The sequence below is a fragment of the Pseudophryne corroboree genome, chromosome 11 (genome assembly GCF_028390025.1).
Source record: "Pseudophryne corroboree isolate aPseCor3 chromosome 11, aPseCor3.hap2, whole genome shotgun sequence".
NCBI lineage: Eukaryota > Metazoa > Chordata > Amphibia > Anura > Myobatrachidae > Pseudophryne > Pseudophryne corroboree.
Genome location: NC_086454.1, coordinates 335,749,743 through 335,776,232, shown reverse-complemented (window position 1 = coordinate 335,776,232; position 26,490 = coordinate 335,749,743). Strand labels below are relative to the sequence as shown.

The following is a 26,490-nucleotide window of genomic DNA, read 5'->3' as shown; positions in this document are numbered from 1 at the left end:
ACTTCCAGAGAAGGTGATACGCTGTCCAGCAACTGTTCTCTTGATCTCGCTTTTATGAGGAGATCATCCAAGTATGTGATAATAGTGACACCTTGCTTCCGCAGGAGCACCATCATATCTGCCATTACCTTGGTGAAATTGGTAATGACAATCCCGTACCGCAATTCTGAGGTACGCCTGATGAGGTGGACAAATGGGGACACGAAGGTATGCATCCCTTATGTCCCGATTCATTTCAGGCATGCAATGACCGCTCTTAGCGATTCCATCTTGAACCTGAACCTTTTCAGGTATATGTTCAGGGATTTTAATTCAATATGGGTCTAACCGAACCGTCTGGTTTCGGGATTATAACATGGTCGAATAATAACACCCTCGCGTTGAAGGAGGGGACCCTTGACCACCACCTGTTGAAGATACAATTTCCGAATTGCAGTTAACACTGGCTCCCTCTCTTGGGGGGAAGCCCGCCGGGTCCTCGGTGAGGGGGCATCTTCTCACAGTCCAGCCTGTATCCCTGCGATACAATTTCTATTGCCCAGGGATCTAACAGGGAGTGAACCCACTTGTGGCTGAACTTATGAAGGCGTGTCCCCACCGGGCCTAGCTCCGCCTGTGGAGCCCCAGCGACATGCGGTGGATTTTTGTAGAGGCCGGGGAGGACTTCTGTTCCTGGGGACTAGCTGTGTTGTTCAGCTTCTTTCCTCTGCCCCCGGCTCTGACAAGAAAGGACGCACCTCAGACTTTCTTGTTTCTTTATTCGAAAAGCTGCATTTAATAATGTCGTGCTTTCCTAGGCTGTGCAGGAATATAAGGCAAAATATCAGAATTACCAGCTATAACTGTGGAGACCAGGCCCGAGAACCTTTCTCCACACAATCCTCAGCCTTCCATATGCCTCTTAAGTCGGCCTCATCTGTCCAATGTATATTCTACAGGACACGTCAAGCAGAAATCGACATAGCTTTTGTCTCTAGGACCCAGTATACTCATGTCCCTTTGGGCATGCTTTATAATTATATATCTATCACTTAAGACAGCATCTTAAAATATTTATATGCATACTAGGGTCTCAATCTCTGCTGATAAGGTACCTGTCCACGCTGCCACAGCGCTATATACCCATGCCGACACAATCGCCGGTCTGGGTAGTATACTAGAATGTGCACGCTATCTGCAGGATCCCTGAGAATAGCTAGTGCAAACAGGACACCCAAGGGGAAGATTCTCAACACATCCTGGCCCTAGTGGGGAAAGGATACAGCCTGAGAATTCTCTTGTGGGAAGCTGCCGTCTCTTGTCTGGAGATTCCCGCTCTTTTTCCTCATGAGAGGAGGGAAATTTACCTCAGCATTCTTCCCCTTAACATGTGTACTCTCATGTCAGGGACAGATGAGTCATCAGTGATATGCAAATCATCTTTTATTCCAATAATCATATATTGAATATCTTTTAGCCCTCTTGGCTGTAAGTTTGCATTATCGTAGTCGACAGTGGAGTTAAACTCCGTGTCGATACTTTGTTATTTTGGATAGTGAGAGACTCTGAAGGACTCTGTGACATAGGGATAGACCAGGGTAGATTTCCTTTCTGTTCCCTAACCTTTTGTGCAATAATTTTACCTCAGCACTTACACATATCCAAACAGGTGTCGGCGTTGTTGATGGAGACACCCTCCCACACACTTATCCGCTCTATCACCTCCTTAGAGGAGCCTTTTACCTCAGACATGTCGACACACGCGTACCGACACACCACACACACAGGGGATGCTCTATTTGAAGACAGTTCCCCCACCAGGCCCTTTGGAGAGACAGAGAGAGTATGCCAGCACACACCCCAGCGCTATATAATACAGGGATGTACACTATACTGAGTGATTTTTCCCCTATAGCAGCTTATATACACAGTTTTGCGCCTAAATTTATGTGCCCCCCCCTCTCTTTTTTACCCTTTGTGTATCAGGATACTGCAGGGGAGAGCCTGGGGAGCTTCCTTCCAGCTGAGCTGTGAAGAGAAAATGGCGCCGGTGTGCTGAGGAAGAAGGCCCGGCCCCCTCAGCGGCGGGCTTCTGTCCTTTTATGTACTTTAATGGCGGGGGTTAATGCACATATACAGTTTATCAGACTGTATTATGTGCTTTTCGCCAAGTAAGGTAATCTAATTGCTGCCCAGGGCGCCCCCCCCCCAGCGCCCTGCACCCATCAGTGGCCGGAGTGTGTGGTGTGCTAAGGGAGCAATGGCGCACAGCTGCAGTGCTGTGCTCTACCTTAATGAAGACCGGAGTCTTCAGCCGCCGATTTTCAACTTCTCTTCGTTCTTCTGGCTCTGCAAGGGGGACGGCGGCGCGGCTCCGGGACCGGACGACCGAGGACTGGGCCTGTGTTCGATCCCTCTGGAGCTAATGGTGTCCAGTAGCCTTAGAAGCCCAAGCTAGCTGCAAGCAGGTAGGTTCGCTTCTCTCCCCTCAGTCCCTCGTAGCAGTGAGTCTGTTGCCAGCAGATCTCACTGAAAATAAAAAACCTAACAAATACTTTCTTTTCTAGGAAGCTCAGGAGAGCCCCTAGGGTGCATCCAGCTCTGGCCGGGCACAGATTCTAACTGAGGTCTGGAGGAGGGGCATAGAGGGAGGAGCCAGTGCACACCAGATATAGTACCTAATTTTTCTTTTAAGAGTGCCCAGTCTCCTGCGGAGCCCGTCTATATCCCATGGTCCTTACGGAGTACCCAGCATCCACTAGGACGTCAGAGAAACAGTGACAGCCGCACACAGCCCAGAGACACAATGACAGCCGCACACAGCCCAGAGACACAGTGACAGCCGCACACGGCCCAGAGACTCAGTGACACAGCACACAGCCCAGAGAAACAGTGACAGCCGCACACAGCCCAGAGACACAGTGACAGCCGCACACAGCCCAGAGACACAGTGACAGCCGCACACAGCCCAGAGACACAGTGACAGCCGAACACAGCCCAGAGACACAGTGACAGCCACACACAGCCCAGAGACACAGTGACACAGCCAAGAGACACAGTGACAGCCGCACACAGCCCAGAGACACAGTGACAGCCGCACACGGGCCAGAGACACAGTGACAGCCGCACACAGCCCAGAGACACACTGACAGCCGCACACAGCCCAGAGACACAGTGACAGCCGCACACAGCCCAGAGACACAGCACACAGCCCAGAGACACAGTGACACAGCACACAGCCCAGAGACACAGTGACACAGCACACAGCCCAGAGACATAGTGAGGGCCGCACACAGCCCAGAGACACAGTGACAGCCGCACACAGCCCAGAGACACAGTGGCAGCCGCACACAGCCCAGAGACACAGTGACAGCCGCACACAGCCCAGAGACACAGTGACAGCCGCACACAGCCCAGAGACACAGTGACAGCCGCACACAGCCCAGAGACACAGTGACAGCCGCACACAGCCCAGAGACACAGTGACAGCCGCACACAGCCCAGAGACACAGTGACAGCCGCACACAGCCCAGAGACACAGTGACAGCCGCACACAGCCCAGAGACACAGTGACAGCCGCACACAGCCCAGAGACACAGTGACAGCCGCACACAGCCCAGAGACACAGTGACACAGCACACAGCCCAGAGACACAGTGACACAGCACACAGCCCAGAGACACAGTGACACAGCACACAGCCCAGAGACACAGTGACACAGCACACAGCCCAGAGACACAGTGACACAGCACACAGCCCAGAGACACAGTGACACAGCACACAGCCCAGAGACACAGTGACACAGCACACAGCCCAGAGACACAGTGACACAGCACACAGCCCAGAGACACAGTGACACAGCACACAGCCTAGAGACATAGTGACACAGCACACAGCCCAGAGACACAGTGACACAGCACACAGCCCAGAGACACAGTGACACAGCACACAGCCCAGAGACACAGTGAGGGCCGCACACAGCCCAGAGACACAGTGACAGCCGCACACAGCCCAGAGACAAAGTGACAGCCGCACACAGCCCAGAGACACAGTGACAGCCGCACACAGCCCAGAGACACAGTGACAGCCGCACACAGCCCAGAGACACAGTGACAGCCGCACACAGCCCAGAGACACAGTGACAGCCGCACACAGCCCAGAGACACAGTGACAGCCGCACACAGCCCAGAGACACAGTGACACAGCCAAGAGACACAGTGACAGCCGCACACAGCCCAGAGACACAGTGACAGCCGCACACAGCCCAGAGACACAGTGACAGCCGCACACAGCCCAGAGACACAGTGAGGGCCGCACACAGCCCAGAGACACAGTGACAGCCGCACACAGCCCAGAGACACAATGACACAGCACACAGCCCAGAGACACAGTGACACAGCACACAGCCCAGAGACACAGTGACACAGCACACAGCCCAGAGACACAGTGACACAGCACACAGCCCAGAGACACAGTGACACAGCACACAGCCCAGAGACACAGTGACAGCCGCACACAGCCCAGAGACACAGTGACACAGCACACAGCCCAGAGACACAGTGACACAGCCCAGAGACACAGTGACAGCCGCACACAGCCCAGAGACACAGTAACAGCCGCACACAGCCCAGAGACACAGTGACACAGCACACAGCCCAGAGACAAAGTGACACAGCACACAGCCCAGAGACACAGTGACAGCCGCACACAGCCCAGAGACACAGTGACAGCCGCACACAGCCCAGAGACACAATGACACAGCACACAGCCCAGAGACACAGTGACACAGCACACAGTCCAGAGACACAGTGACACAGCACACAGCCCAGAGACACAGTGACACAGCACACAGTCCAGAGACACAGTGACACAGCACACAGTACAGAGACACAGTGACACAGCACACAGCCCAGAGACATAGTGACACAGCACACAGCTCAGAGACACAGTGAGGGCCGCACACAGCCCAGAGACACAGTGAGGGCCGCACACAGTCCAGAGACACAGTGACACAGCACACAGCCCAGAGACACAGTGACACAGCACACAGCCCAGAGACAAAGTGACACAGCACACAGCCCAGAGACACAGTGAGGGCCGCACACAGCCCAGAGACACAGTGACAGACGCACACAGCCCAGAGACACAGTGACAGCCGCACACAGCCCAGAGACAGTGACAGCCGCACACAGCCCAGAGACACAGTAACAGCCGCACACAGCCCAGAGACACAGCACACAGCCCAGAGACACAGTGACACAGCACACAGCCCAGAGACAAAGTGACAGCCGCACACAGCCCAGAGACACAGTGACAGCCGCACACAGCCCAGAGACACAGTGACACAGCCCAGAGACACAGTGACAGCCGCACACAGCCCAGAGACACAATGACAGCCGCACACAGCCCAGAGACACAGTGACACAGCACACAGCCCAGAGACAAAGTGACACAGCACACAGCCCAGAGACACAGTGACAGCCGCACACAGCCCAGAGACACAGTGACAGCCGCACACAGCCCAGAGACACAATGACACAGCACACAGCCCAGAGACACAGTGACACAGCACACAGTCCAGAGACACAGTGACACAGCACACAGCCCAGAGACATAGTGACAGCCGCACACAGCTCAGAGACACAGTGAGGGCCGCACACAGTCCAGAGACACAGTGACAGCCGCACACAGCCCAGAGACACAGTGACAGCCGCACACAGCCCAGAGACACAGCGACAGACGCACACAGCCTAGAGTCACAGTGACACAGCACACAGCCCAGAGACACAGTGACAGCCGCACACAGCCCAGAGACACAGCGACAGCCGCACACAGCCCAGAGACACAGTGACAGCCGAACACAGCGCTATATTACAGGTGATGTGTGTGTGACAGCGCTATGTTACAGGTGATGTGTGTGTGACAGCGCTATGTTACAGGTGATGTGTGTGTGACAGCGCTATACTACAGGTGATATGTGTGTGTGTGTGTGTGTGTGTGTGACAGTGCTATATTACAGGTGATGTGTGTGTGTGTGACAGTGCTATATTACAGGTGATGTGTGTGTGACGGCGCTATATTACGGGTGATGTGTGTGTGACAGCGCTATGTTACAGGTGATGTGTGTGTGACAGCGCTATATTACAGGTGATGTGTGTGTGACAGCGCTATGTTACAGGTGATGTGTGTGTGACAGCGCTATATTACAGGTGATGTGTGTGTGTGTGACGGCGCTATATTACGGGTGATGTGTGTGTGACAGCGCTATGTTACAGGTGATGTGTGTGTGACAGCGCTATATTACAGGTGATGTGTGTGACAGCGCTATATTACAGGTGATGTGTGTGTGACAGCGCTATATTACAGGTGATGTGTGTGTGACAGCGCTATATTACAGGTGATGTGTGTGTGACAGCGCTATATTACAGGTGATGTGTGTGACAGCGCTATATTACAGGTGATGTGTGTGTGACAGTGCTATATTACAGGTGATGTGTGTGTGACAGTGCTATATTACAGGTGATGTGTGTGTGACAGCGCTATATTACAGGTGATGTGTGTGTGTGTGACAGTGCTATATTACAGGTGATGTGTGTGACAGTGCTATATTACAGGTGATGTGTGTGTGACAGCGCTATATTACAGGTGATGTGTGTGTGTGTGACAGTGCTATATTACAGGTGATGTGTGTGTGACAGCGCTATATTACAGGTGATGTGTGTGTGTGTGTGTGTGTGTGTGATAGCGCTATATTACAGGTGATGTGTGTGTGACAGCGCTATATTACAGGTGATGTGTGTGTGACAGCGCTATATTACAGGTGATGTGTGTGTGACAGTGCTATATTACAGGTGATGTGTGTGTGACAGCGCTATATTACAGGTGATGTGTGTGTGTGTGACAGCGCTATATTACAGGTGATGTGTGTGTGACAGTGCTATGTTACAGGTGATGTGTGTGTGACAGCGCTATATTACAGGTGATGTGTGTGTGACAGCGCTATATTACAGGTGATGTGTGTGTGACAGCGCTATATTACAGGTGATGTGTGTGTGACAGCGCTATATTACAGGTGATGTGTGTGTGACAGCGCTATATTACAGGTGATGTGTGTGTGTGTGTGTGTGTGACAGCGCTATATTACAGGTGATGTGTGTGTGACAGTGCTATGTTACAGGTGATGTGTGTGTGACAGCGCTATATTACAGGTGATGTGTGTGTGACAGCGCTATATTACAGGTGATGTGTGTGTGACAGTGCTATATTACAGGTGATGTGTGTGACAGCGCTATATTACAGGTGATGTGTGTGTGACAGTGCTATGTTACAGGTGATGTGTGTGTGACAGCGCTATATTACAGGTGATGTGTGTGTGACAGCGCTATATTACAGGTGATGTGTGTGTGACAGCGCTATATTACAGGTGATGTGTGTGTGTGTGACAGCGCTATATTACAGGTGATGTGTATGTGTGTGACAGTGCTATGTTACAGGTGATGTGTGTGTGACAGCGCTATATTACAGGTGATGTGTGTGTGACAGTGCTATGTTACAGGTGATGTGTGTGTGACAGCGCTATATTACAGGTGATGTGTGTGTGACAGCGCTATATTACAGGTGATGTGTGTGTGACAGCGCTATATTACAGGTGATGTGTGTGTGTGTGACAGCGCTATATTACAGGTGATGTGTGTGTGACAGTGCTATGTTACAGGTGATGTGTGTGTGACAGCGCTATATTACAGGTGATGTGTGTGTGACAGCGCTATATTACAGGTGATGTGTGTGTGACAGCGCTATATTACAGGTGATGTGTGTGTGACAGCGCTATATTACAGGTGATGTGTGTGTGACAGCGCTATATTACAGGTGATGTGTGTGTGACAGCGCTATATTACAGGTGATGTGTGTGTGACAGCGCTATATGGTGATGTGTGTGTGACAGCGCTATATGGTGATGTGTGTGTGACAGCGCTATGTTACAGGTGATGTGTGTGTGACAGCGCTATGTTACAGGTGATGTGTGTGTGATAGCGCTATATTACAGGTGATGCGTGTGTGTGTGACAGCGCTATATTACAGGTGATGTGTGTGTGACAGCGCTATGTTACAGGTGATGTGTGTGTGACAGCGCTATATTACAGGTGATGTGTGTGTGATAGCGCTATATTACAGGTGATGTGTGTGTGTGTGACAGCGCTATATTACAGGTGATGTGTGTGTGACAGCGCTATATTACAGGTGATGTGTGTGTGACAGCGCTATATTACAGGTGATGTGTGTGTGACAGTGCTATGTTACAGGTGATGTGTGTGTGACAGCGCTATATTGCAGGTGATGTGTGTGTGTGACAGCGCTATATTACAGGTGATGTGTGTGTTGACAGTGCAAGATTACAGGTGATGTGTGTGTGACGGCGCTATATTACAGGTGATGTGTGTGTGTGGTTCTCTCTATGGGCCTAATTCTGAGTTGATCGCAGCAACAATTTTGTTAGCAGTTGGGCAAAACCATGTGCACTGCAGGTGGGGCAGATGTAACATGTGCAGAGAGAGTTAGATTTGGGTGGGGTGTGTTCAAACTGAAATGTAAATTGCAGTGAAAAATAAAGCAGCCAGTATTTACCCTGCACAGAAACAAAATAACCCACCCAAATCTAACTCTCTCTGCACATGTTACATCTGCCCCCCCCTGCAGTGCACATGGTTTTGCCCAGCTGCTAACAAATTTGCAGCAACGATCAGGTCTGAATTAGGCCCCATGTTAGCTGCCCTTCTTTGTACAGTCTCTAATGTATTAATATCCTTCTGAAGATATGGCCTCCAGAACTGGACATAGTAGTATAGATGAGGCCGCACCAATGACCTATACAGTGGCATTATTACTTCTCTCTGCTGCTGATTCCTCTCCCAATGCACCAAGCATCTGACTAGCCATCCTCATTGCTGTGTTACATTGCTTACCTGCCTTTATGTCACCTGAAATAGTGACTCCTAGATCCCTTTCCTCCTCAGTAGTTCCCAGTATAGTGCCATTAATACTATATTTAGCCTTTGGATTTCTGAGACCCAAGTGCATAATTTAGCATTTTTTTGGCATTAAACTGTAATTGCCACACTCTTGACCATTCCTCTAGTCTACCTAGATCATCAGTCATTTGTTTTACCCCACCTGGTGTGTCTACCCTGGTGCATACCTTTGTGTCATCTGCAAAAAGGCATACCTTCCCTTTAATGCCATTTGCAATGTCACAAGTAAAGATATTAAAAAGCACTGGTCCAAGTCAGTTCCCTGGTGTACTCTACTGGTAACATTTCCCTCCTGTGAATGCACTCCATTTACTACAACTCTCTGTTTTCTATCACGCAACCAAGATTTTATCCATACAACCATTTTAGTATCCAATCCAAAGCTTTCAAGTTTATTTAGCAGTCTGCGATGTGACAGTGTCAAAAGCCTTACTAAAGTCTAGATAAGCTGTATCCACGGCTCCACCTTTATCCATCACTTTAGTCAAACAGTCAAAAAAATCAATACGTTTTGTTTGACATGATCTCCCCCCAGTGAATCCATGCTGTTTGGGATCCTGTAAATTGCTAGATTTTAGATAATCTACAACTCTTTCTTTAAGAGTGTTTCCATCAATTTTCCTACTACTGGTGCAAGACTCACTGGTCTGTAGTTTGCCTCTTCCTCGATTCCACTTTTGTGCAGTGGGACTACATTCTCTCTTTTCCAGTACTGTGGAATTACTACTGTAGCTAATGACTGGTTGAATAATTCTGTTAAAGAGGAGCTGGTAGCACCATTAATTTTTTTTTTTGTATTTTTGAATGTATCCCATCTAAGGATACTAAAAGAACTTAAAGAAGTGCTGGTAGCACCATTAACAGAATTGTTAAACCAGTCATTAGCTACAGGAAGGGGGGAGCCAACAGTAATAGGGGTACTGTAAATATGGGAGCCAGCAGTAACAGGGGTACTGAAAATATGGGAGCCAGCAGTAAGAAGGGGACACAGCAGTAACAGGGGTGCAAGAAGAAGGGAACACAGCATGGGTGCAGGAAGAAGGGGACACAGCAGTAACAGGGTTGCAGGAAGGAGGGGAGCCAGCAGTAACAGGGGTGCAGGAAGGGGGGGAGGCACCAGTAACTGGGGTTGCAGGAAGGAGGGGACACAGCAGTACCAGGGGCGCAGGAAGGGTGGGGACACAGTAGTAACAGGGGTGCAAGGAGGATGGGACATAGCAGTACTAGGGGTGCAGGAAGGAGGGGACACAGCAGTAACAGGGCTTCAGGAATGAGGGGATACAGCAGTAACAGGGGTGCATGAAGGAGGGGAGCCAGAAGTAGCAGGGGTGCAGGAAGGGGGGAGCCAGCAGTAGCAGGGGTGCAGAAAGGAGGGGAGCCAACAGTAATAGGGGTGCAGGAAGGAGGGGTGCAGGAAGGAGGGGACACAGCAGTAACAGGATGCAGGAAGAAGGGGACACAGCAGTAACAGGGGTGCAGGAAGGAGGGGACACAGCATAACAGGGGTGCATGAAGGAGGGGACACAGCAGTAACAGGAGTGCAGAAAGGAGGGGAGCCAGCAGTAATAGGGGTGCAGGAAGCAGGGGACACAGCAGTAACGGGTGCAGGAAGGAGGGGTGCAGGAAGGAGGGGACACAGCAGTAACAGGATGCAGGAAGAAGGGGACACAGCAGTAACAGGGGTGCAGGAAGGAGGGGACACAGCATAACAGGGGTGCATGAAGGAGGGGACACAGCAGTAACAGGGGTGCAGGAAGAAGGGGAGCCAGCAGTAACAGGGGTGCAGGAAGGAGGGGACACAGCAGTACCAGGGGTGCAGGAAGGAGGGGACACAGCAGTACCAGGGGTGCAGGAAGGAGGGGACACAGCAGTAACAGGAAGGGGAGGACACAGCAGTAACAGGGGTACAGGAAAGAGGGGACACAGCAGTACCAGGGGTGCAGGAAGGAGGGGACACTGCAGTAATAGGGGTGCAGGAAGTAGGGGACACAGCAGTAATAGGGGTGCAGGAAGTAGGGGACACAGCAGTAATAGGGGTGCAGGAAGGAGGGGACACAGCAGTAATAGGGGTGCAGGAAGTAGGGGACACAGCAGTAATAGGGGTGCAGGAAGGAGGGGACACAGCAGTAATAGGGGTGCACTGGTGGGCAGATGGACGATGGAGGAAGATACGTACCACCTAGCAGCAGCAGTAGTAGCAGTGGATGCAGCAGCGACATGGTGACTGACTCTCCTGAGTAATCCGGGCAGTGTGTCTGAGGAGAAGAGAGAACCTTTGTTAATGTTTACTGAGGGAGGAGATGAGGGGGGGGGGGTCCTGCCTGTGACAGAAACAATTCACTGAAAGCAAGAAGCCGAGTCCTAGAAATACAGCAGCTGCCACACACAGACCGTCCCATAGAGCCCTGCACGGGTCCCTCATATGCAGGGTAGTTAGGCAGGTCCCTGCCAGGGGAGGGGAGGGGAGGGGGAAGGGGGGTGGGGGCACATCACATGCAGTGTAGTTAGTCAGGTATCTGGGGGCGAGGGGGGGGGGGACGGGGACATTACATGCAGGGTAGTTAGGTAGGTACCTGGCAGGGGAGGGGTGGGGGACATCACATGCAGGGTAGTTAGGTAGGTACCTGGCAGGGGAGGGGTGGGGTATCTCACATGCAGGGTAGTTAGGCAGGTATCTGGGGAGGAGGGGGGACACATCACATGCAGGGTAGTTAGGAAGGTACCTGGGAGGGAGGGGGGGGGGGGGACATCACATGCAGGGTAGTTAGGTAGGTATCTGGGGAGGAGGGGGGGCACATCACATGCAGGGTAGTTAGGTAGGTACCTGGCAGGGGAGGGGGATATCTCACATGCAGGGTAGTTAGGCAGGTATCTGGGGAGGAGGGGGGGCACATCACATGCAGGGTAGTTAGGAAGGTACCTGGGAGGGAGGGGGGGGGGGGGACATCACATGCAGGGTAGTTAGGTAGGTATCTGGGGAGGAGGGGGGGCACATCAAATGCAGGGTAGTTAGGAAGGTATCTGGGGAGGAGGGGGGGCACATCACATGCAGGGTAGTTAGGAAGGTACCTGTGAGGGAGGGGGGGGGGGGGACATCACATGCAGGGTAGTTAGGTAGGTACCTGGCAGGGGAGGGGGGTATCTCACATGCAGGGTAGTTAGGTAGGTATCTTGGGAGGAGGGGGTGCACGTCACATGCAGGGTAGTTAGGAAGGTACCTGGGAGGGGGGGGGGGGGGCATCACATGCAGGGTAGTTAGGTAGGTACCTGGCAGGGGAGGGGGGGTATCTCACATGTAGGGTAGTTAGGTAGGTATCTGGCAGGGGAGGGATGGGGTATCTCACATGCAGTGTAGTTGGGCAGGTATCTGGGGAGGAGGGGGGGCACATCACATGCAGGGTAGTTAGGAAGGTACCTGGGAGGGAGGGGGACATCACATGCAGGGTAGTTAGGTAGGTACCTGGCAGGGGAGGAGGGGGGTATCTCACATGCAGGGTAGTTAAGTAGGTACCTGGCAGGGAGGGGGGTATCTCACATGCAGGGTAGTTAGGTAGGTACCTGGCAGGGGAGGGGTGGGGGTATCTCACATGCAGGGTAGTTAGGCAGGTCCATGGGAGGGGTAGGGGCACATCACATGCAGGGTAGTTAGGTAGGTACCTGGCAGGAGTGGGTGGGGGTATCTCATATGCAGGGTAGTTAGGCAGGTCCATGGGAGGGTAGGGGCACATCACATGCTGCAGGGTAGTTAGGTAGGTATCTGGCAGGGGAGGGATGGGGTATCTCACATGCAGTGTAGTTAGGCAGGTATCTGGGGAGGAGGGGGGGCACATCACATGCAGGGTAGTTAGGAAGGTACCTGGGAGGGAGGGGGACATCACATGCAGGGTAGTTAGGTAGGTACCTGGCAGGGGAGGGGGGGGGTATCTCACATGCAGGGTAGTTAAGTAGGTACCTGGCAGGGAGGGGGGTATCTCACATGCAGGGTAGTTAGGTAGGTACCTGGCAGGGGAGGGGTGGGGGTATCTCACATGCAGGGTAGTTAGGCAGGTCCATGGGAGGGGTAGGGGCACATCACATGCAGGGTAGTTAGGTAGGTACCTGGCAGGAGCGGGTGGGGGTATCTCATATGCAGGGTAGTTAGGCAGGTCCATGGGAGGGTAGGGGCACATCACATGCTGCAGGGTAGTTAGGTAGGTACCTGGCTGGGGAAGGGTGGGGGCACCTCACATGCAGGGTCCGGTTGTACAGCGCTATTGCTTCTGGTGTTGCCTTGTGTTTGTCCTTGCAGCGGATATAATGGGGAGATTGTGTTACCTGTCAGTCTAGGAGTGCAGACATTGTTTGCTATTGTCTCAGCAGGTTCCGGAGCAGGATCCGCCCCCTCAGGTGTGCTTACAGGTAATTCCACCTTTCATGTCCTAATCCCATGATCCTCCCAGATGAAAGTGCCCTGAGCCCCATGAATTATACGGCAGTGCTGGATACAGATTCCTGGCAGCAGTCGCATAGAGCCAACATAAAAGGACATAACGCTACAGATCTGGGATTCCAGTATCTTCTGCTGTTCCCAATGCAATAACCTGGACTGCATTATGGGGGTCATTCCGAGTTGTTCACTAGCTGCTTCCGGTCGCAGCGCGGCGATTAGGTGAAAAAGCGGCATTTCTGCGCATGCGTATGGTGCGCTGTGCGCATGCGTGACGTACTTTCACACAAGACTATGCAGTTTCACACAAGGTCGAGCGACGCTTTTCAATCGCACTGCTGACCGCTGAGTGATTGACAGGAAGTGGGTGTTTCTGGGTGGTAACTGGCCGTTTTTGGGTAGTGTGTGTAAAAACGCAGGCGTGCCCGATAAAAACGCAGGGGTGGCTGGGGAAACGGGGGAGTGGCTGGCCGAACGCAGGGCGTGTTTGTGACGTCAAAACAGGAACTAAACAGTCTGAAGTGATCGCAAGCTAGGAGTAAGTCTCGAGCTGCTCTGAAAATGCACAATCTTTTTTTGTAGCAATTCTGCGAACCTTTCAAGCTAAGATACACTCCCTGAGGGCGGCGGCTTAGCTTTTGCACTGCTGCTAAAAGCAGCTAGTGAGCGATCAACTCGGAATGAGGGCCTATATACATATACTATACATGGCCTTTACTATGTGACAGCCCTCCTCACACGTATTGCTGACAGGTGCCACGCCGTCTCCATAGTCACACAGCCATAGGGCACGCTGTGCACCAGCGACTGGGAGTTACACTGCTATAGGATGTCACCATTCTTACAGCTTATCACACGCCTGCCCCGGTCACCCGCCCATCACAGACCTGCCCTGCCCCGGTCACCCACCCATCACACGCCTGCCCTGGTCACCTGCCCATCACATGCCTGCCCTGCCCCGGTCACCCGCCTGCCCTGCCCCAGTCACCAGCCCATCACACGCCTGCCCTGCCCCGGTCACCCGCCCATCACATGCCTGCCCTGCCTGTATGTACAGAGTACGGGTCACCGGTGTTACATGTACAGATTGCAGGTCAGCCGTGGAATAGGTACAGATTGTGAGTCGACACTGTTACATTTACAGACTGTGGGGTAAATTTACTAAGGTGGGAGTTTTTTTTAGAACTGGTGATGTTGCCCATAGCAACCAATCAGATTCAATCTACTATTTTCTAGAAGCTACTAGATAAATGTTAAGGAGAATGTGATTCGTTGCTATGAGCAACATCACCAGTTCTAAATAACTCCCACCTTAGTAAATTTACCATTGTGAGTCACTTGTGTCACATGTACAGAGTGCGGGTCACCCGTGTCACATGAACAGAGTGCGGGTCACCCGTGTGTCACATGTACAGAGTGCGGGTCACCCGTGTGTCACATGTACAGAGTGCGGGTCACCCGTGTCACATGTACAGAGTGCGGGTCACCCGTGTCACATGTACAGAGTGCGGGTCACCCGTGTGTCACATGTACAGAGTGCGGGTCACCCGTGTGTCACATGTACAGAGTGCGGGTCACCCGTGTCACATGTACAGAGTGCGGGTCACCCGTGTGTCACATGTACAGAGTGCGGGTCACCCGTGTCACATGTACAGAGTGTCCACACAGTAGAAGGTGCACAAGTGCGTGCAGTGAGATTTGTGTATAAGTGCTTCCTCTATAGCTGGACCACAGAGCGTGTCTGCAGGGGTTAGGTGGAACATTGCTGACAGGGGACACAAAGCATGCTGGGTAGTGGTGGCTGTGGTCGGGGATTGGTTACTAGATGTACTTGTAGACTGTATTAGCCTGAGATAAACCTCTTGGTTACAGTACCGGTTTCAGTCTGAGCTCTAATTGCAAAATGTCCACAGGAGCCCCCGAAAACCAGTCTGAGCCCAGCTATGTGGGACTGCGGTTCTGCCAGAGCGTAAACCAATAGCAGACCATTCACCAACTGCTGGGACCCCCATTCCTTTATTGTATACTTATCCTAAATCACAGCTCATTGTGTAACCATGACATTACTATATATGTGTGTGATATACGATGAGCTATGTGTAACCATGACACAGCCTGACATTACTATATGTGTGATATACGATGAGCTATGTGTAACCATGAGACAGCCTGACATTACTATGTGTGTGTGATATACGATGAGCTATGTGTAACCATGACACAGCCTGACATATATATGTGTGATATACGATGAGCTATGTGTAACCATGAGACAGCCTGACATTACTATGTGTGTGTGATATACGATGAGCTATGTGTAACCATGACACAGCCTGACATTACTATATGTGTGATATACGATGAGCTATGTGTAACCATGACACAGCCTGACATTACTATGTGTGTGTGATATACGATGAGCTATGTGTAACCATGACACAGCCTGACATTACTATGTGTGTGTGATATACGATGAGCTATGTGTAACCATGACACAGCCTGACATATATATGTGTGATATACGATGAGCTATGTGTAACCATGAGACAGCCTGACATTACTATGTGTGTGTGATATACGATGAGCTATGTGTAACCATGACACAGCCTGACATTACTATATGTGTGATATACGATGAGCTATGTGTAACCATGACACAGCCTGACATTACTATATGTGTGATATACGATGAGTATGTGTAACCATAACACAGCCTGACATATATATGTGTGTGATATACGATGAGCTATGTGTAACCATGACACAGCCTGACATTACTATGTGACTATGTGTGTGTGATATACGATGAGTTATGTGTAACCATGACACAGCCTGACATTACTATATATATGTGTGATATACGATGAGCTATGTGTAACCATGACACAGCCTGACATATATATGTGTGATATACGATGAGTATGTGTAACCATGACACAGCCTGACATTACTATATGTGTGATATACGATGAGTATGTGTAACCATGACACAGCCTGACATTACTATGTGTGTGTGATATACGATGAGCTATGTGTAACCATGACACAGCCTGACATATATATGTGTGATATACGATGAGCTATGTGCAACCATGACACAGCCTGACATTACTATGTGTGTGTGATATACGATGAGCTATTTGTAACCATGACACAGCCTGACATATATATGTGTGTGATATACGATGAGCTATGTGTAACCATGACACAGCCTGACATTACTATAAGTGTGATATACGATGAGCTATGTGTAACCATGACACAGCCTGACATATATATGTGTGATATACGATGAGCTATGTGCAACCATGACACAGCCTGACATTACTATGTGTGTGTGATATACGATGAGCTATTTGTAACCATGACACAGCCTGACATATATATGTGTGTGATATACGATGAGCTATGTGTAACCATGACACAGCCTGACATTACTATAAGTGTGATATACGATGAGCTATGTGTAACCATGACACAGCCTGACATATATATGTGTGTGATATACGATGAGCTATGTTTAACCATGACACAGCCTGACATTACTATATGTGTGATATACGATGAGCTATGTGTAACCATGACACAGCCTGACATTACTATATATGTGTGTGATATACGATGAGCTATGTGTAACCATGACACAGCCTGACATTACTATATGTGTGATATACGATGAGCTATGTGTAACCATGACACAGCCTGACATTACTATGTGTGTGTGATATACGATGAGCTATGTGTAACCATAACACAGCCTGACATTACTATGTGTGTGTGATATACGATGAGCTATGTGTAACCATGAGACAGCCTGACATTACTATATGTGTGATATACGATGAGCTATGTGTAACCATGACACAGCCTGACATTACTATATGTGTGATATACGATAAGCTATGTGTAACCATGACACAGCCTGACATTACTATGTGTGTGTGATATACGATGAGCTATGTGTAACCATGACACAGCCTGACATATATATGTGTGTGATATACGATGAGCTATGTGTAACCATAACACAGCCTGATATTACTATATGTGTGATATACGATGAGCTATGTGTAACCATGAGACAGCCTGACATTACTATGTGTGTGTGATATACGATGAGCTATGTGTAACCATGACACAGCCTGACATTACTATATGTGTGATATACGATGAGCTATACTGTAACCATGACACAGCCTGACATTACTATATGTGTGATATACGATGAGCTATGTGTAACCATGACACAGCCTGACATTACTATATGTGTGATATACGATGAGCTATGTGTAACCATAACACAGCCTGACATTACTATATGTGTGATATACGATGAGTTATGTGTAACCATGACACAGCCTGACATTACTATATGTGTGATATACGATGAGTTATGTGTAACCATAACACAGCCTGATATTACTATATGTGTGATATACGATGAGCTATGTGTAACCATGAGACAGCCTGACATTACTATGTGTGTGTGATATACGATGAGCTATGTGTAACCATGACACAGCCTGACATTACTATATGTGTGTGATATACGATGAGCTATGTGTAACCATGACACAGCCTGACATTACTATATGTGTGATATACGATGAGCTATGTGTAACCATGACACAGCCTGACATTACTATATGTGTGATATACGATGAGCTATGTGTAACCATGACACAGTGTGACATTACTATATGTGTGATATACGATGAGCTATGCTCCTCTGACCCCAGGCCCACTCTCATGGTCACCGGAGCCACTGCGCACCTCCTACCTCTTCAATATCACTGTAGCTCTCTTATACTGTACCTGTACAAGACCTCACAACTTCCAGCACAAATTCAAGATCCAGCTTTTCTTTTCCTGCAACTTCCTTTTTTATGTGGTATTTGTCATTGTGTGATGCGCATCTTTGCTTTGCGTTTCGGCTGAACACTGACTCACCAGGGCGGAGACGGGGTTGGAGGGGGGGTGTACATGCGTCAGCGCAAAATGTATCTGAATACAATCCAACAAGTTTAAACCAGCGCTCCAACTCAAAGATGCAGCAACAGAAGCCAAGGTGGTCCCCGCCACCCTAAAATGCCATAACACAATACACAATTCGGCAACTATGCGCACCCTCTTGGAAACAGGGAGAAATGACATGGGTATAGGTGTGCTAAATCAGATGTACTTTCACACTCTAATTCCAAAATATCTTAATAAATACCAAGTGGTTAATTTCAGCAAATGTAAACCAACTTGTTGAATAGGAGGAATTGACATAAATAAGAGTATATGCACTCTAGAATCCAGAAAGTCACTTTGGTTCTACTTTACAGGACAAAATTCTTCGGAAACATCATTTGGAAGTCTATTAACCGTCCCAATCCACTCTTGTTGACCAAAAGGCGTTTTCTCTCTCCTTGTAGGGTATTCACTCGATACTGACCCAAAATTTAAAAGAGAGGAAGTGGTATAGTGAAGTACAATTTTAACATTTCAAAGGCAAAAAAAAAACATTAAAAACTGGTGTCAATGCACAGAAATCCACCATCAATCAAGTTGAGAAGCGTACCTGGCCTGCAGCAGTCTCCTCGATCAGCTCACCACGATGAGCTGATCGGGGTGACTGCGGCAGACCAGGTCACTGAATTGGACACTGCCGGTCCAGGGACGAACACGACATTAAAGAAACCCGGGAAGGTATCTGTGTAACACGATTATGCTTATTTGGGTGAGCATGAAAATGACACCCCTTTGAATCTGGTACGCTTCTCATAGCTGCCGAATTGTGTATTGTGTTGCAAAATGTATCTGGAATAGACACCTAAAAAGTGCAAATGCGCTTATTTGGAGGGAGATTTCTTGTGGGTACTGGACTCCTCGTGCAAACTGTGAGCTCATGATGATGACCGCAGGTTGCATCGATTTGCTAATAGCCCCTTGACACACCCAATAATGCAAAAGTAGTGTCCCCATTCTCCAGCCACTTGTGTAATGTGTCTGCGTTATATACAGATTCTAGTGACCTCTATACAAAACAGAGAGCATCCTAGTGACCTCTATACAACACAGAGCATTCTACCAACCTCTGTACACTACAGAGAGCATTCCAGTGACCTTTATATAACACAAAGCATTCTACCAACCTCTGTACACTACAGAGAGCATTCCAGTGACCTTTATACAACACAAAGTATTCTACCAACCTCTGTACACTACAGAGAGCATTCCAGTGATCTTTATACAACACAAAGTATTCTACGAACCTCTGTACACTACAGAGAGCATTCCAGTGACCTTTATACAACACAAAGCATTCTACGAACCTCTGTACACTACAGAGAGCATTCCAGTGACCTTTATAAAACACAAAGCATTCTAACAACCTCTGTACACTACAGAGAGCATTCCAGTGACATTTATACAGCACAAAACATTCTACCAACCTCTGTACACTACAGAGAGCATTCCAGTGACCTTTATACAACACAAAGCATTCTAACAACCTCTGTACACTACAGAGAGCCATAGCCAGATTAAGGGGGGGATGCAGGGCATACTGTACCCCGGGCCCCCCTTGAGACTTGGTCGGAGTGATGTCATTCACCGAAGAGATGAGACTTGGTCGGAGTGATGTCATTGACCGCAGAGATGAGACTTGGTCGGAGTGATGTCATTCACCGAAGAGTTGAAACTTGGTTGGAGTGATGTCATTTGTTACCTGTATTCTACCGTTTTCAGTATAAAATACTTATACTCACACACAAGGCCATTGACCAAACTACACCAATGTACATCACTTCTCTTATCTCAAACTATCTTCCAACCCGGCCCCTTCGCTCTTCACAAGATCTATGTCTCTCATCCACACTCATTACTTGCTCCCATGCACGATTGCGGGACTTTCTTCACACTACACCCACTCTGTGGAAAGCCCTACCACGTACAATAAGAGTTTCCTCTAGTCTCCAAACATTAAAGCGTCCCCTGAAAACTCACCTTTTCAGGCAGCTTATCACATTCCAGAACCGCTCACATTAATTTCATGCCTTTCCTATCCAATTATATCTCCATTGTACAGTCCACACATATCTTCACATATTTTCTCTTTCTTCACTTTCCTTTCCTCCCGACCCCGGTTCATCATTGCTGTGTGACCATATCATACAGCCCACCAAGAACCTTTGCAATCCGGTGGACAACTATGCAATAGATAGCACCTATCCTTGTGTATCAATGCCTATTTCCCTATAGATCAGGCATTCCCAACCACGGTCCTCAAGGCACACCAACAGTGCAGGTTTTAGTGATATCCAGGCTGCAGCACAGATGGTTAAATCAAAATTACTGAGCTACTAATTAAGTCACCTGTGCTGAAGCCTGGAAATCACTAAAACTTGCACTGTTGGTGTGCCTTGAGGACCGTGGTTGGGAATGCCTGCTATAGAGTGTAAGCAGGGCCCTCCTACCTCTGTGACTTTCTGTTATTACCCAGTTTTGTCTTATCATTGTGTCCAGTTGTAAAGCGCAATGGAATTTGCAGCGGTATATAAGAAACTGTCAATAAATTAATAAATAAACTTCATCGCAGAGATGAGACTTGGTCAGGGTGATGGCACTCACTGCAGTGGTGAGACTTGGTCAGGGTGATGGCACTCACTGTAGAGATGAAGCTTGGTCAGGGTAATGACACTCACAGCAGAGATGAGACTTGGTCAGGGTAATGACACTCACTGCAGAGATGAGACTTGGTCAGGGTGATGGCACTCACTGCAGAGATGAGACTTGGTCAGGGTGATGACACTCACTGTAAAAATGAGACTTGGTCAGGGTGATGGCACTCACTGCAGAGATGAGACTTGGCCAGGATGATGGCACTCACATCAGAGATGAGACTTGGTCAGGGTGATGGCACTCACAGCAGAGATGAGACTTGGTCGGAGTGATGGCACTCACTGCAGAGATGAGACTTGGTCAGGAAGATGGCACTCACAGCAGAGATGAGACTTGGTCGGAGTGATGGCACTCACAGCAGAGATGAGACTTGGTCAGGAAGATGGCACTCACAGCAGAGATGAGACTTGGTAAGGATGATGGCACTCACTGCAGAGATGAGACTTGGTTGGAATGATGTCACTCACAGCAGAGATGAGACTTGGTCGGAGTGATGGCACTCACTGCAGAGATGAGACTTGGTCAGGGTGATGGCACTCACAGCAGAGATGAGACTTGGTCAGGGTAATGGCACTCACAGCAGAGATGAGACTTGGTCAGGGTGATGGCACTCACAGCAGAGATGAGACTTGGTCAGGGTGATGGCACTCACTGCAGAGATGAGACTTGGTAAGGATGATGGCACTCACTGCAGAGATGAGACTTGGTTGGAATGATGTCATTCACAGCAGAGATGAGACTTGGTCGGAGTGATGGCACTCACTGCAGAGATGAGACTTGGTCAGGGTGATGGCACTCACTGCAGAGATGAGACTTGGTCGGAGTGATGGCACTCACTGCAGAGATGAGACTTGGTCAGGGTGATGGCACTCACTGCAGAGATGAGACTTGGTCAGGGTGATGGTACTCACTGCAGAGATGAGACTTGGCCAGGATGATGGCACTCACAGCAGAGATAAGACTTGGTCAGGGTGATGGCACTCACTGCAGAGATGAGACTTGGTCAGGGTAATGGCACTCACAGCAGAGATGAGACTTGGTCAGGATGATGGCACTCACTGCAGAGATGAGACTTGGTCAGGATGATGGCACTCACAGCAGAGATGAGACTTGGTCGGAGTGATGGCACTCACTGCAGAGATGAGACTTGGTCAGGGTGATGGCACTCACTGCAGAGATGAGACTTGGTCAGGGTGATGGCACTCACTGCAGAGATGAGACTTGGTCAGGGTGATGGCACTCACTGCAGAGATGAGACTTGGTCAGGGTGATGGCACTCCCTACAGAGATGAGACTTGGTCAGGGTGATGGCACTCACTGCAGAGATGAGACTTGGTCAGGGTGATGGCACTCACTGCAGAGATGAGACTTGGTCAGAATGATGGCACTCACAGCAGAGTTGAGACTTGGTCAGGGTGATGGCACTCACTGCAGAGATGAGACTTGGTCAGGATGATGGCACTCACAGCAGAGTTGAGACTTGGTCAGGGTGATGGCACTCACTGCAGAGATGAGACTTGGTTTGAGTGATGTCACTCACTACAGAGATGAGACTTGGTCAGGGTGATGGCACTCACACTCACTGTAGAAATGAGACTTGGTCGGAGTGATGTCACTCACTGCAGAGATGAGGCTTGGTCAGGGTGATGGCACTCACTGCAGAGATGAGACTTGGTCAGGGTGATGGCACTCACAGCAGAGATGAGACTTGGTCAGGATGATGGCACTCACAGCAGAGATGAGACTTGGTCAGGGTGATGGCACTCACAGCAGAGATGAGACTTGGTCAGGGTGATGGCACTCACTGCAGAGATGAGACTTGGTCAGGGTGATGGCACTCCATACCACTCCACAGGATGTACTGCAAGATTCCTTAGACAAGACACAGACCAGCAACTTCACACAAGATGTAAATATAACCAGCAGCTTGGAGTTGGCCGTAAGATCTTTTTAAAAGAGAGAGTCCACCAATGAGAATAGATACAGAGCAGGAGGAGGTCTAATTAACAATAGATAGCAGCTGTAATGCTGCACGCAGTAACTGTCAGCCGGAGAGCTGGCACCCTGGTTGCCAAGGAGCCGGCGGCCGGATGGAAGCTAGCGTCTCCTAGCAACCACAGGGAACGAGCAGCGACGACTCGTGACAGAGAATTTTAGGGACCTGTTATACACTACAAGAGCATTCTAGCAACCTCTATACAATAGAGCATTCTACAAACTTCTATACAATACAGAGAGCATTCTAGTGATCTATACAATACAGAGAGCATTCTAGCGACCTCTATACAATACAGAGAGCATTCTAGCGACCTCTATACAATACAGAGAGCATTCTAGCAACTTCTATACAATACAGAGAGCATTCTAGCAACCTCTATACAATACAGAGAGCATTCTACCAATCTCTATACAATACAGAGAGCATTCTAGCTACCTCTATACAATACAGAGCATTCTAGCAACCTCTATACAATACAGAGTATTCTAGCAATCTCTATACAATACACAGTGCCAGATTAATGTGCACATGGGCCTGGAGCTGAAATATAGGAAAGGCCTATTGTGTACCGCTGCAGATTGGATTAAGGAGAGGGGAGCAGGGGAAATGGCTCAGCGCCCGTTAGTTACATTACACCGCACAGTAGTGTCCGAGACACGTTACACCGCACAGCAGTGTCCGATAGTTAGATTACACCGCACAGTAGTGTCCGAGTCACATGACACCGCACAGCAGCATCTGATAGTTACATTCCACCGCACGGTAGCGTCTGCTAGTTACATTACGCACGGTAGTGTCCGAGACACGTTACACCGCACAGCAACGTCCGATAGTTACATTACACCGCACAGTAGTGTCCGAGTCACATTACACCAGACAGTAGTGTCCGAATCACATTACACGGCATAGTAGTGTCCGAGTTACAATACACCGCACAGCACCGTCCGATAGTTACATTACACCGCACAGCACCGTCCGATAGTTACAATACACCGCACAGTAGTGTCCGAGTCACATTACACTGCACGGCAGCGTCCGATAATTACATTACACCAAACTGCAGCGTCCGACAGTTACTGTACATTACACTGCTCAGTAGTGACCTAGTCACATTACACCGCATGGCAGCATCCGATATTTACATTACACCGTACACTAGTGTCCGAGTCACATTACACTGCACGGCAGCGTCCGATAGTCACATTACACCAAACTGCAGTGTCTGACAGTTACTGTACATTACACTGCTCAGTAGTGACCTAGTCACATTACACCGCATGGCAGCATCCGATATTTACATTACACCGTACACTAGTGTCCGAGTCACATTACACTGCACGGCAGCGTCCGATAGTCACATTACACTGCACGGCAGCGTCCGATAGTCACATTACACTGCACAGTAGTGTCCGAGTCACATTACACCGCAAACCAGCGCTGATAGTTACATTACACCACACAGCAGCATCCGATAGTTACAATACACCACACGGCAGCGTCCGATAGTTACATTACACCACACGGCAGCGTCCTATAGTCACATTACACCGCACAGGAGCGTCCGATAGTCACATTACACCGCATGGCAGCGTCTGATAGATACATTACACCGCAAGGTAGTGTCCGTATACACACTGGCCGGAATTCAATTGATTACCATGCATGATAAATTAAAACGGCAGCGTCCGATAGTTACATTACACCACACGGCAGCGTCCTATAGTCACATTACACCGCACGGCAGCGTCCGATAGTCACATTACACCGCACGGCAGCGTCCGATAGTTACATTACACCGCATGGCAGCGTCCGATAGTTACATTACAACACACGGCAGCGTTCAATAGTTACATTACATCGCACGGCAGCGTCCGATAGTTACATTACACTGCACGGCAGCGTCCGATAGTTACATTACACTGCACGGCAGCGTTCGATAGTTACATTACATCGCACGGCAGCGTTCGATAGTTACATTACATCGCACGGCAACGTCCGATAGTCACATTACACCACACGGCAGCGTCCGATAGTGTTACGCACACCAGTGCTAACAGGAGTATACCGGTGTATGAACAGAGAGGGATGCGAGGCAAAACGAACTCACAGACAGTATAACACAACATACACAGGAGGTGATGGAATAACTAATAAACACAAAGTGAACTGAGAAGCCCAAAGGCTCAGGAATTGGGTGTCTCCCTAGTGTCAGGAATGCTCAGATGGAATAGAGCGGACAATGAAGCGAGGTGTAGTGATTTAACATGTGGAGCACCCAAAATGATGTTGCTAAGAGCAACAGGAAAAACCCCAAAGGGTTACCAACGGGTGTGGGAATAAACTCCTTGGTCAGAGATAGAAATATAGACACAAGGAGAGTATCCACAATCCTAACCCCCACTTGCAGGGCACAGGTTCAGCTTACTGCCACTAAACTGACACCTGGACGCCCTGCACAGTGAGGGAGGATTAAGCAAGCAGGTCTGAGAGTACAGCCGCAAACCTGCTGGGTTCACAGAATAGCAAAAGAACCCCAGCAAGTTAAACAACTGACTCCAGTCTTACTGCTAGGTCCGGATTGGCAGAATGAAGTACCGAATCCCAAGGCCTATTCGCAGTAAGCAACAAGTAAATACAAAGTCACACAGTACTAGCTAACTCTCTGGAACTGACTAACAAACAAAGATTCAGCAGCATTTGCCTAGCCTGAGAGGATGGTTTATATAGCAGGTGCTGTCCACGCCCCACTCAGACCTCACAGACTGTGAGCACAAAACCAGCGCCGGATTCCCTGCCGTGCACAGAGCCTGTAACCACTACACAGTAAAAACCCGGACCGGAGTATCAGCTGCGCTCAGGTTACTTCGCTAACACTTGCCTCCCGGTTGCCATGGCGACGTGGCAGTACAGAACAGGAGATCCTAACAGTACCCCCCCTCTGACGAGGGGTCAAAGAACCCCTACCACCGGGTTTATCGGGGAACTGCGAGAAGAAAGAGCGTATCAGTCTGGGGGCATGAAGATCACAACTGCGCACCCACGACCGCTCCTCCGGGCCATACCCCTTCCAGTGCACCAAAAATGACAGCCGACCCCGAACCATCTTGGAGTCAAGAACCCTTTCAACCACAAACTCCCTCTGACCCCGTATCAGAAGAGGAGAAGGTCTTCCACTGGAAGAAGGATTACTAACCGCCAGTTTTAAAAGGGTACAATGAAATGTTTTATTGATACCCAATGAACGGGGCAGATCTAACTGAAATGCCACCGGATTGATAACCCTGGTGATCTTATAAGGGCCGATGAACCGGGGGCCTAACTTATGAGATGGCTGTCTCAACTTCAAATTCTTGGTGGACAACCAGACGAAGTCTCCTAATTTAAAGCTGC

General features: G+C 49.4%; 1 protein-coding gene across 3 annotated transcripts in view; it reads right to left on the bottom strand.

Annotated features, from left to right (window-relative positions):
- Window positions 1-26,490, bottom strand: part of LOC134969692 (adhesion G-protein coupled receptor G1-like) — a 165,904-nt gene that overhangs the window by 112,914 nt on the left and 26,500 nt on the right. The window contains exons 1-2 of one of the 3 annotated variants that reach the window (XM_063945803.1): window positions 18,249-18,413; window positions 11,184-11,262 (exon numbers count right to left, since the gene is read on the bottom strand). In XM_063945803.1, the coding sequence (XP_063801873.1) occupies window positions 11,184-11,226 (43 nt within the window). In that variant the 5' untranslated portion in view covers window positions 11,227-11,262; window positions 18,249-18,413. Of the gene's footprint in view, window positions 1-11,183; window positions 11,263-13,205; window positions 13,285-18,248; window positions 18,414-26,490 lie in introns of those variants that run through there. The other 2 variants (XM_063945802.1, XM_063945801.1) reach the window with 2 other exon arrangements.